This window comes from Xenopus laevis, chromosome 7L (genome assembly GCF_017654675.1).
Source record: "Xenopus laevis strain J_2021 chromosome 7L, Xenopus_laevis_v10.1, whole genome shotgun sequence".
In the NCBI taxonomy this organism is placed as follows: Eukaryota; Metazoa; Chordata; class Amphibia; order Anura; family Pipidae; genus Xenopus; species Xenopus laevis.
Window position 1 is genome coordinate 11,034,694 of NC_054383.1, and position 10,779 is coordinate 11,045,472.

Genomic DNA, 10,779 nt, shown 5'->3' on the forward strand with positions numbered 1-10,779 from the left:
GTCAAGAGAATCTTATAATGTCAGCACTGATGTAGCTTGGGCTCATCTCAGGCAAGTGAATTCTGCCCTGGTATCATGTGAGGCCATGTTGGAGAACTCCCAATCGTGGGCCTTGCCTAAAGCTTATTTAAAGAGATAAATAGGTAAATATGTTGTAGAAAGCTTCATGACTTGTATAATAGAATTCTTTTTTTTAAATTTACAGAACAGGTAAGAGATTCATTAACTGGAAACCTGTTATCCAGAAAGCTCGAAATTACAGAAAGGCCTACTCCCATGGCTGGTTTTGCTTCCAATAAGGATTAGTTATATCTTAGTTGGGATAAAGTACAATGTACTGTTTTATTATTATAGAGAAAAAGGAAATAATTTAAAAAAAATTGCAATATTTGGATAAGATAGCGTCTATGGGAGACGGCCTTTCTGTAATTTGGAGCTTTCTATATAACGGGTTTCCGGATAACGGATCTCATACCTGTACATTATATATATTAGTAAACCTTTTGACCCTTTCTGTACATAAAGGACTTAGAAGTACATAGGAGAAGTAACACACAAAACCTTTTAGTTCTATGGAATAAGCAAACCATGCGTAAAACTGGCAAACTCCCCCCCAATGTTATCGCTTTCAAAAGTTCATTCCACAGCTGTGCGGAGGCACCAAGTACCTTTAATATCAACCGCCGTCTCGTAACCTTCGTGGTGATTCTCTCTGCCTCATCTGAACTTGAAACACTCTCATATTCACTGTCACTAGAAGCCTGATAAATGCATTTTAGGCAAGTTTTACCAGAAGACTTAAAAGAAAAAGAAATAGTTTATCCACGAAACAGAAAGGAAACTATTGTTTGCATAAACAAACCAGGCAAGGTAAATTAAACAGTCACCTGACAAAGGTATGTAGGCAACAAAGAGAGATCACCTACTCATAGAACCTAGATACAGACAGAATATGATGGCAGAAAATAGACCCTTGGTGGTGCCTTTAGTCTGATGGTTGATACTTATAATTGCTTTATATACCTTATGTGTTGGAAATAACTATGTACAACTATAACAGAAATGTTTCAAACTGCTTAACTTGGAATATTGCTACAGGTATGTTAAGGGTATGTAAGGGATCTTTCCTTAATTTGGATCTCCATACCTTAAATCTACTAGAAAATCATGTAAACATTAAAAAGGGATACTGTCATGGGAAATTTTTTTTTTTTCAAAACACATCAGTTAATAGTGCTGCTCCAGCAGAATTCTGCACTGAAATCCATTTCTCAAAAGAGCAAACAGCTTTTTTTATATTCAATTTTGAAATCTGACATGGGGCTAGACATATTGTCAATTTCCCAGCTGCCCCAAGTCATGTGCTCTGATAAACTTCAATCACTCTTTACTGCTGTACTGCAAGTTGGAGTGATATCACCCCCTCCCTTTCCCCCCCAGCAGCCAAACAAAAGAACAATGGGAAGGTAACCAGATAGCAGCTCCCTAACACAAGATAACAGCTGCCTGGTAGATCTCGTAATAGTAAAAACCCATGTCCCACTGAGACACATTCAGTTACATTGAGAAGGAAAAACAGCAGCCTGCCAGAAAGCATTTCTCTCCTAAAGTGCAGGCACAAGTCACATGACCAGGGGCAGCTGGGAAATGGACAAAATGTCTAGCCCCATGTCAGATTTCAAAATTGAATATAAAAATATCTGTTTGCTCTTTTGAGAAATGGATTTCAGTGCAGAATTCTGCTGGAGTAGCACTATTAACTGATGCGTTTTGAAAAAAACATGTTTTCCGAAGACAGTATCCCTTTAAATAAACCCCATAGGCTGGTTCTGCCTCCAATAAGGATAAATTATATCTTAGTTGGGATTATGTACAAGCTACTGTTTTATTATTACAGAGAAAACGTAAATAATTTTTAAAAAATTTGGATATAATGGAGTCTATGAGATATAGCCTTTACATAATTCAGAGATTTCTGGATAATGGGTTTCCGGATAACAGATCACATACCTGTACTTGTATGTATGTGGCGTGAGCTTACATATTTTGGCCAAAGTGTGGTACTAACACCTCATTTTTTTGTAATAATTTTTAAATGCAAATCATGCGCTGACAAGTTTTCTCCTTTTTATATTTGTGGCTTGTCTAGTACTACAGATGAAGCAAATGGAATTTCAGGCAATATCCCAGCCAGCATGAAATTGTCTACAACAGGATTCCACAACTTTTTTTTACCCGTGTAAAAAGAGTTGGGGAGCAGCACAAGCATGATTAAAGTCCCTGGGGGTGCCAAATAAGGGCTGTGATTGGATATTGGTAGCCCCTGTGTGGACTGGCAGTCTACAGGAGACTCTGTTTGGCAGTACATCTGGTTTTATACAACCAAAACTTGCCTCAAAGACTGACATTTAAAAATAAGTATCTGCTTTGAGGCCACTGGGAGCAATATCCAAGGGGTCGGTGAGTAACATGTTACTCATGAGCCACTGGTTGGGGATCATTGGTCAACAGTATGCCTGCTCCATCTGTATTTGATTATTTTTTATGTCAAAGTAAAACCAAGCATGGCTGCAGTTTCTTTACAGATATCATCAATACATCTGTGTATTTTTAAATATTTCTGAGACTATGGTGGAATATGTCATCTTATACCATCATCACACAACTGATTGACTCCCGGATTCCATCCACAAGCAACTATACCTTTGGGTCTGAAGATGATCCTTCTTCCGTGTGACCAGACATCCTTTTTGCGCTAATAGGTAAAGAGCTTTTATGCTCCCCTATTACTGTCTTGCTTGTCACTTCCTGTGATTTTTGATGGACCGACGGTGAGGTTTGTTCCCCCTTCCCTTGGAGTGTTTTTGGTTTCGCACACTGCTTCTCATTTGTCTTTTTATTGTCAGTTTCTGGAGCAGTGGATCTTGTCTTGCCCTCCGTTATAGACTCAGATGGGCTAACGTTTGATTCTAACCTTCCAACTTCTCCCTTAAGATAAGAAGTAATTGTCTCATGGCTACAAAAAAAGGGGAAAAAAACAGTATTAGATGACCATAATACAATCATATATTTGGGAAATAAGGAATCCATTAGGTACAAAACCATGGATAAGTATTTTAGAACCATAATCATTTTCTACATATAAATAGCGCTCTGGGAAAGCTACATCAACAGTAGGGCTGTATTCTGTTGTAGGGCGGCATCAGACCTCTCCACATCTAGTGGCACATATGCAAATGATGTAGACGGAAGTGACATCACAACGTACCGTGCACGCTTGTGACATCACCCACCATGACCCGCACCTGATTCCCCGCACCTATGCCACCGGATTTCATAGGAATATATCTGACAGCAGGGTATGAGGTTTTTTTATGCAAATACAAATATATTTACCATATAGGCATCTGAGGTCCCCTTTAAAGGAGAACTAAACACTAAAAATGAATATGGTGAAAATGACATATTTTACATTCTTAACTTATTGCACCAGCCTAAAATCTTAGCTTCTCAATAGCAGCAATGGTCCAGGACTTCAAACTTGTCACAGGGGGTCACCATCTTGGAAAGTGTCTGTGACACTCACATGCTCAGTGGGCTCTGAGCAGCTGTTGAGAAGCGAAGCTTAGGGCTCGTCACTAATTATCCAGCAGAAAATGAGGCTGGTATGTAATATAAGCTGATGCTACAGGGCTGATTATTAAAGTCTGATGCTAATTTCACTGGTTTCTGTGCTGCCATGTAGTAATTATGTGTATTAATTACTAATCAGCCTTATATTGTGACATTTCTATTCTATGTGTACTGTATATTGTGAGTGGGTCCCTAAGCTCAGTAAGTGACAGCAGCACAGAGCATGTGCAGTGAATCAGCAGAAAATCTGTGATTAAATTCTCTAAATTAAATAATTTATTATAGTTTATTATAGGAAGGAGACACCCTACTCTAGTTGCATTCTCTTGCTTCCACTATGACTTTGCAAGAGATTAATAAAAAAAAACATGAATACATTGATAAAAGAAATGAATACATATTTTGATGAGCTGTTATTAAACTTCTATTTTAAGTCAGTACAAATGGTGTCATATTTGTAAAATCAAAACATTTCACATCAGAAGTGATATAGTGAATAAAGTAAAATGTTGTAAAATGTAAGGATATTATAAGTCACAAAGGAGTTCCATGACCATATAAAAGCACGAGGATGAAGGCTCAGCACTTTTGCACAGAACATGGAACGCCAAGGTTACTTTTAATAGCCTCATATTTTCCAACAAGGGGTACTTTATTTATTATAATACACAAGTTTTAGTGAGTCATTGGACAAAAATGACATCACTACTCACCGTTTATATAGTGAATAAAGTACCCCCTCTTGTAAAATATAAGGATATTATATTATTATAAGTTACCGAGGAGTTTCATGACCATATAAAAACACAAGGTCATAGAACTCCGAGTTAACTTCTATCCTCATATTTTGTAACTGGGCAGGGGCGCTTCGCCAATGAGGCGAATTGAGGCTGTCGCCTGATGCAGCAGCGCAGACTAGGTACCAGGGGCGGCAAAAAAGCCGATCCTGGTACTTTAAGAGCTGAATTTCCGGTTTTCAAACTGGAAATTCAGCGCTTTTAGCGCAGAGAGCGCAGTTAGGCTCTCTGCGCTATCGTACTGGCCCTCTCTGACTCCTCGTGGACCCCCTCAGGCGCAAGAACTCACCATTTATAAGGATATCATTTACAAGATAGTCATGGCTTTTGTGTATTATAAGGATATAATTTACAGGATATTCATGGCTCTTGTGTATTATAAGAACATACCTGTCGTCTAGTCTTTCCATGAGTTCATTATTCAATTTGCGGTCCGGCGTTGGTGGCTCCACAAGCATGCTTGATGCCTCACTGGGCCAACCTGTAATCGAAGACAGCTCATGTTCGGCTAGTTCAACATTTTTTAGAATGGTTTGTACTTTTTCCTCAGTCATCTCCTCTGATTCAACTTCTTCGTCAAGGTGAAGGTGCTTAAACAGCAATTTAAGCCTTTCTTCAGTCATCTCCTCTTCAGAACCAGACATTTCTCTCACATACTTTTCAGCCCTACCTCCTATAAGATTTGATTCTTCATAGGTTTTTTGGTCTGACCGTTCAGCTGGTTTTTCTTCTTCAGCGTAGTCACCTTCAGTCAGTGGCTCATCATTCAACTGAACATCATCAAATTTGATTCGATGAATGGCCATTTCATAAGAAGCATCAGGGCTCTGAATAAGATAATCAGGCCTGCTGTCATCTAGGCAAGTGTCTTCTGCAGCCACCACTGGTGGTACCGATGAAACATCGCCATTTCCCTGAACTAAAAAATCACTCATTCTACTGGGAGTTCTAAGGGGCGACTCTATACTAGACATATCACTAAAGAAATCATCTTGGTGAAGGGGGGAAGGAGGCACAAAACGTAAACCAGTAGGAGTTTCCAGTTCCACTTGAATGTTTGGATAACCTAAGGAAAACAGTAGACTTGGCCTAAATGAAATGGATTATGAATCAACATAAAAACGCATGCACATTAAATGTTACTGGATAAAGAATAAAACAAAATATGTGATATGGAACAGTATGAAATGTGTTACATCATGAATACATATAATTTATATCAGGCTACAGTATTTAACACATATATAAGCTCTTAATGTAGAATTGAAATGCAATCCATTTCCATAGCAATAGTGGAATAAATACTAGGACATGGAAACTCTTCTGACAGGAATCAAATGAGTTCAGACTTTGCGTCTATCCTGAACTAAAAGAAGAGGTGGAAAGGAATCTATTGCATCAAAGGGAGACAGAGGGAAGGACAGGGACAGAGCAACAGGTAGCTATATAAATATTTCAGGCACAGAGAAAATAATTGGATGTGTAGAATGGGATGAATATGATGACCGAGGAGACTGAAGAGATGCCATGGACATTGGTAAGATCACAAACACTGACCGGAGAGAAAAGAAAGAATAAAGTGTGATGAAAACACATGTACAAATGCTAGTTGTATGGTTATATGCTGGACACAAAACCATGAAAATAATATGTGATCAGATGCTACACTTGGTTACAGGTGCCATTATTTATGAAAATAAGGGTGATTTCAAATTGAAGTTTTATTATTGAACTCTGATTTTTAGAGGAAGAGCTCAGATGTTCGCTGATAGGGATGGAGATAGGGAATTACCAGCCATGGTTAAGAGACGGGTAACAAGCTGGAGAAGCTAAATGAATCAACAATTGGCCATAGCGAACTACCACTATGCTCAATCACCCAGAGGATGTTTTAAATTAGAACTGCCTGAGAACTGCCAGTTTATGTCCCTTGGTGCAGGCTATTGTAGGCAGCTTATAATGTCTGAACTGGAAATAACATAACAAAAAATTTACCTTCATAAAAGGCGCTCAGCTCATTAAATACAAGCTTTCTTGTCTAAACTTTTTGTTATTGGCTAATATAAGGAATTTACCAACCATGGACAAATAAAGATTTTGATCTTTTTAACAATTTCGTAGTGCGGAACCACCCCTTTCTTGTCTTCAATATAAGGAAATATAGGTTTTTTTTACATGTAAATGAATGCAGCTATATAGCAAGATGAACAGCACGTAAATCCTAATAAATGGGTCCTTTAGCCAAGAGCAGGTGGTCACTAAGCAGATTTTGTTTGTTCGGGAGAAAAGCAGTAGCAGAAGTCTGGTCTTGGAGAGGCATGCAAAGATTCAGAGGAGAGACGGAGACAGAGTATCTAGCAATAAAGCCTGCAGGGCAAGACTAGCAAACTGTGTTAGTGGACCAACAAATACAGGAGATATAATAAGTAGGCAGAAAGATAATTAACAGAAACTTCAAACGACACGTTATTAATTGCAAACTTCTAATCACATAAGACATTAATGTCAATCACATGCACTTCCGCATTATGCCGTTGAATGAAGCACTAGCATGAAATCTCCAGCTAGAACAACCTTCACGCAAAGAAGTATTGGCTCTCTTATTTATCTTTATCTTATTGAAATATCAGTAGTCATGAGGACCTTATTCATACATAGTAACATGTATGTTACTATACTGTATGTTACTATGTATGAATAAGGTCCTCATGACTACTGATATTTCAATAAGATAAAGATGATAAATAACCTTAAGGGTAGGCCAGACGAGGAGATTCGGGGAGATTTTTTCGCCTGGCGACTTATCGCCACGTCTTTTGCGCGACTATCTCCCCGAACTGCCTCATCGTTTTTTCGCCATAGGCTACAGCGCAAAATCGCATGCGCTAATGCACACGCGGTGATGCGTTTTCAATAGTCGCCCGAAGTTGCCTCACTTTGCATCACTGAGGCAACTTTGGTCGACTATTGAAAACGCATCGCCGCGTGTGCATTAGCGCAGGCGATTTTGCGCTGTAGCCTATGGCGAAAAAACGCTGAGGCAGTTCGGGGAGATAGTCGCGCAAAAGACGTGGCAATAAGTCGTCAGGCGACAAAATCTCCCCGAATCTCCTCGTCTGGCCTTACCCTTAAACTAGCCAATACTTCCATCAGTGAAGATTGTACTAGTTGGAGATTTCATGCTAGTGCTTCTCATGGTATTTATATGCCCTACTAGTGAGTTTACCCTGCACAATGTTTTCAATGAAACAGGTAATCACAAAAGCTAGAGAGTAAAGATACCTGTATAAAGGGGGAAAGGGACCCATATGAAATATAAAGGGATCTTGAAAATTGTATAATGTTCATCTTTATTAAAGGGATACTGTCACGTGAAAACATGTTTTTTTTCCAAATGCATCAGTTAATAGTGCTACTCCAGCAGACTTCTGCACTATACTCCAATTCTCAAAAGAGCAAACAGATTTTTTTTTTTATATTCAATTTTGAAATCTGACATGGGGCAAGACATATTGTTAGTTTCCCAGCTGCCCCAGTCATGTGACTTGTGCACTTTAGGATGGAATTACTTTTTGGCAGGCTGTTATCTCTCCTACTTAATATAACTCAATCAGTCTCAGTGGGACCTATATTTTACTATTGAGTGTTGTTCTTAGATCTGTTTGCTCTTTTCAGAAACAGATTTCAGTGCAGAATTCTGCTGGAGCAGCACTATTAACTGATGTGTTTTGAAAGAAACTTATTTCTTGTTTACTTCAGAGGCATTCTCCAAAGCCAGATTAGCACTGTGCCTACAGTAGCCGATGCCCATTACTGTGTTACTGTGAACTTTTTGATCTTGCAATGCTACATGCAACAAAGATCAAAGAGGAATCCTGGAACGTGTCAGCATGTTGGTACTTTTATACTAGCACCATAAATTCTACATGAACCCTGCTTCGAAAAATAATATATTTTCCGAAAAGAATACAGAAAAAATATTTTTTTATTAGTGTCATTTAACTACACAGGGATGTAGTTCATAGCAAACAAAATATTGTGGTACTTGATTTTCTCAACTATATTGAGTAAACATGAGTTTATGTCCTTTAGTTACATCTCAAACAGACAAAATCCTAACTGTATATTGGTTTACAGGTGCCAATAGTTACCATCAACGGGGGAGTCAAGGAAAATATTGTCATCAGCAAAACTTCTGGTGCCGCTAATGTTTCCGTAGTCAAATATGGGTCCTTCCAGCAACGTGACAATATCTATACGATTGATCTTTGTCAGGACATTAGTTAAGGCATCAGCTGAAAAAATAAAATATGTTTTTTATGCTTATAACAACTTACCCCGAGTGATACATAGAGTATCCTGTATAACTCAGTCTGCGGCTGTGTGCCTTTATATGGTCACAGAACCCCTCAGTGACTTCTAATATCCTTATCATTTACAGTAGGGGGTACATTATCCCTTATAATACATGAGTGATACTCAGAGTTCCCTGTATAACTCAGCCTGCAGCCTTGTGCCTTTATATGGTCACAGAACCCCTCAGTGACTTCTAATATCCTTATCATTTACAGTAGGGGGTACATTATCCCTTATAATACATGAGTGATACTCAGAGTTCCCTGTATAACTCAGGCTGCAGCCTTGTGCCTTTATATGGTCACAGAACCCCTCAGTGACTTCTAATATCCTTATCATTTACAGTAGGGGGTACATTATCCCTTATAATACATGAGTGATACTCAGTGTTCCCTGTATAACTCAGCCTGCAGCCTTGTGCCTTTATATGGTCACAGAACCCCTCAGTGACTTCTAATATCCTTATCATTTACAGTAGGGGGTACACTATCCCTTATAATCCATTATAATACATGAATGATACTGAGAGTTCCCTGTATAACTCAGCCTGCAGCCTTGTGTCTTTAAATGGTCACAGATCCCCTCAGTGACTTCTAATATCCTTATCGTTTACAGTAGGGGGTACATTATCCCTTATAATACATGAGTGATACTCTGAGTTCCCTGAATAACTCAGTCTGCAGTCTGTTGAAAGAGAATGTATTATTTACCCTTACATATCTAAATTTGATAGGACTGAACCCAAAATATATGTTAAAAAAGTTCCCATTTTGGGTGGTGTTGATTGATATGTTATGATATAACACTTGCCTGTAAACAATCACCTTTATTTTGAAGAATGATACTTACTAGTTGCATTTTTCCCATCTCTTCCAACCCATTTCTTCAGCAACATAAAGCTTTGTGCCGTTAGTGAATTAGGGTTCTCAACGCGGATTTGATTAATTTCATCCACGGAAAAATTCAGCTCTCTCGCAAGTTCTGCAAAATGAAACAGTGTTTGGTTGGGTTTTTTTCACACAGAGTTCAACACAAACTCATATTCCAACAACATGGGAAAGCCAGAATATTTACGAAGAAACTGGAAGAGGAAAAACAATTAGCTGAAAACTTCCACTTTTTAAAAATATTTGAATTGCACAATAGCTTGGATGCTGAAAATAATACCTCCCATGTTAAAAGCTTGTAAAGTTCAAGTTGGTGAATTTAAATTTTCAATACATCTTCAACGGATAAATTCTCTTTAAAAAATGATATTTTTTTAGCCACAATGACTCAAATTTGAATTTTTATTAATTTATTTATTTTATAAATTAATATATAGACAACAGGAGGTCCCTGGAAAGGTAGGCTCTACTGACTTCTTTGAAAATCATAATTTTTACTAATGTGGCTTAATTTAGTGTAATATGTGGATAACATTTGGATAACATTTGTTTATGATCAAATGGACTTCAAGCAATTCCCTACTTACCAGTCCAGCTAAGTCCCAAATGGTCAGCAACTATGGCCATTCGAATGTCTGTGCGCTCGCATGGACTCTGCGGACCTACAATTTATAAGAGTGCAATTTAGAGCAGTTTTTAAAAATAATTACCTTTAGAAAAGTGTATCCTTTTTTTATTTTATTTTTTAGAAACTATCTAGTGCATCTATTCTGTATTTGGAGAGTGGCTAACTAGCATAGAATAGAAGTTATTTGGTATATAAGTGTAGCAAAAGTGTAACTACATGAGTTTTTTTCTGTTTTCTTTTAGAATGAAACTAAACATGCCAATTGTGTGTACAGATGATTAAAGGTGTATAATGATAGAACTCAATATTTAAGTTTTGGTTATATTCAGATCTATATGCAGATTATCTGCACACAATGTCCTGCACATGCTTCTTTAGCTGCCTACAGTGGTGCTTTTGGACTGGAACAAGAACAGAAAGTGTAAGACAACAGACACAGATGACATGAAGGAATGGAAACTAACAGAGGTCACTTCAC

The 10,779-nt window shown here is 38.0% G+C and overlaps 1 protein-coding gene across 40 annotated transcripts in view; it reads right to left on the reverse strand.

The window, feature by feature from the left end:
• The window catches only part of LOC108696078 (ankyrin-3), a 360,221-nt gene that overhangs the window by 12,865 nt on the left and 336,577 nt on the right, over positions 1 to 10,779 (reverse strand). For 35 of the 40 annotated variants that reach the window (XM_018225102.2, XM_041570241.1, XM_041570240.1 and 32 more), the window contains 6 exons: positions 10,261 to 10,335; positions 9,636 to 9,767; positions 8,582 to 8,725; positions 4,821 to 5,496; positions 2,704 to 3,016; positions 669 to 797 (listed from right to left, as the gene is read on the reverse strand). In XM_018225102.2, the coding sequence (XP_018080591.1) occupies positions 669 to 797; positions 2,704 to 3,016; positions 4,821 to 5,496; positions 8,582 to 8,725; positions 9,636 to 9,767; positions 10,261 to 10,335 (1,469 nt within the window). Of the gene's footprint in view, positions 1 to 668; positions 798 to 2,703; positions 3,017 to 4,820; positions 5,497 to 5,518; positions 5,983 to 8,581; positions 8,726 to 9,635; positions 9,768 to 10,260; positions 10,336 to 10,779 lie in introns of those variants that run through there. The other 5 variants (XM_041570232.1, XM_041570204.1, XM_041570226.1 and 2 more) reach the window with 4 other exon arrangements.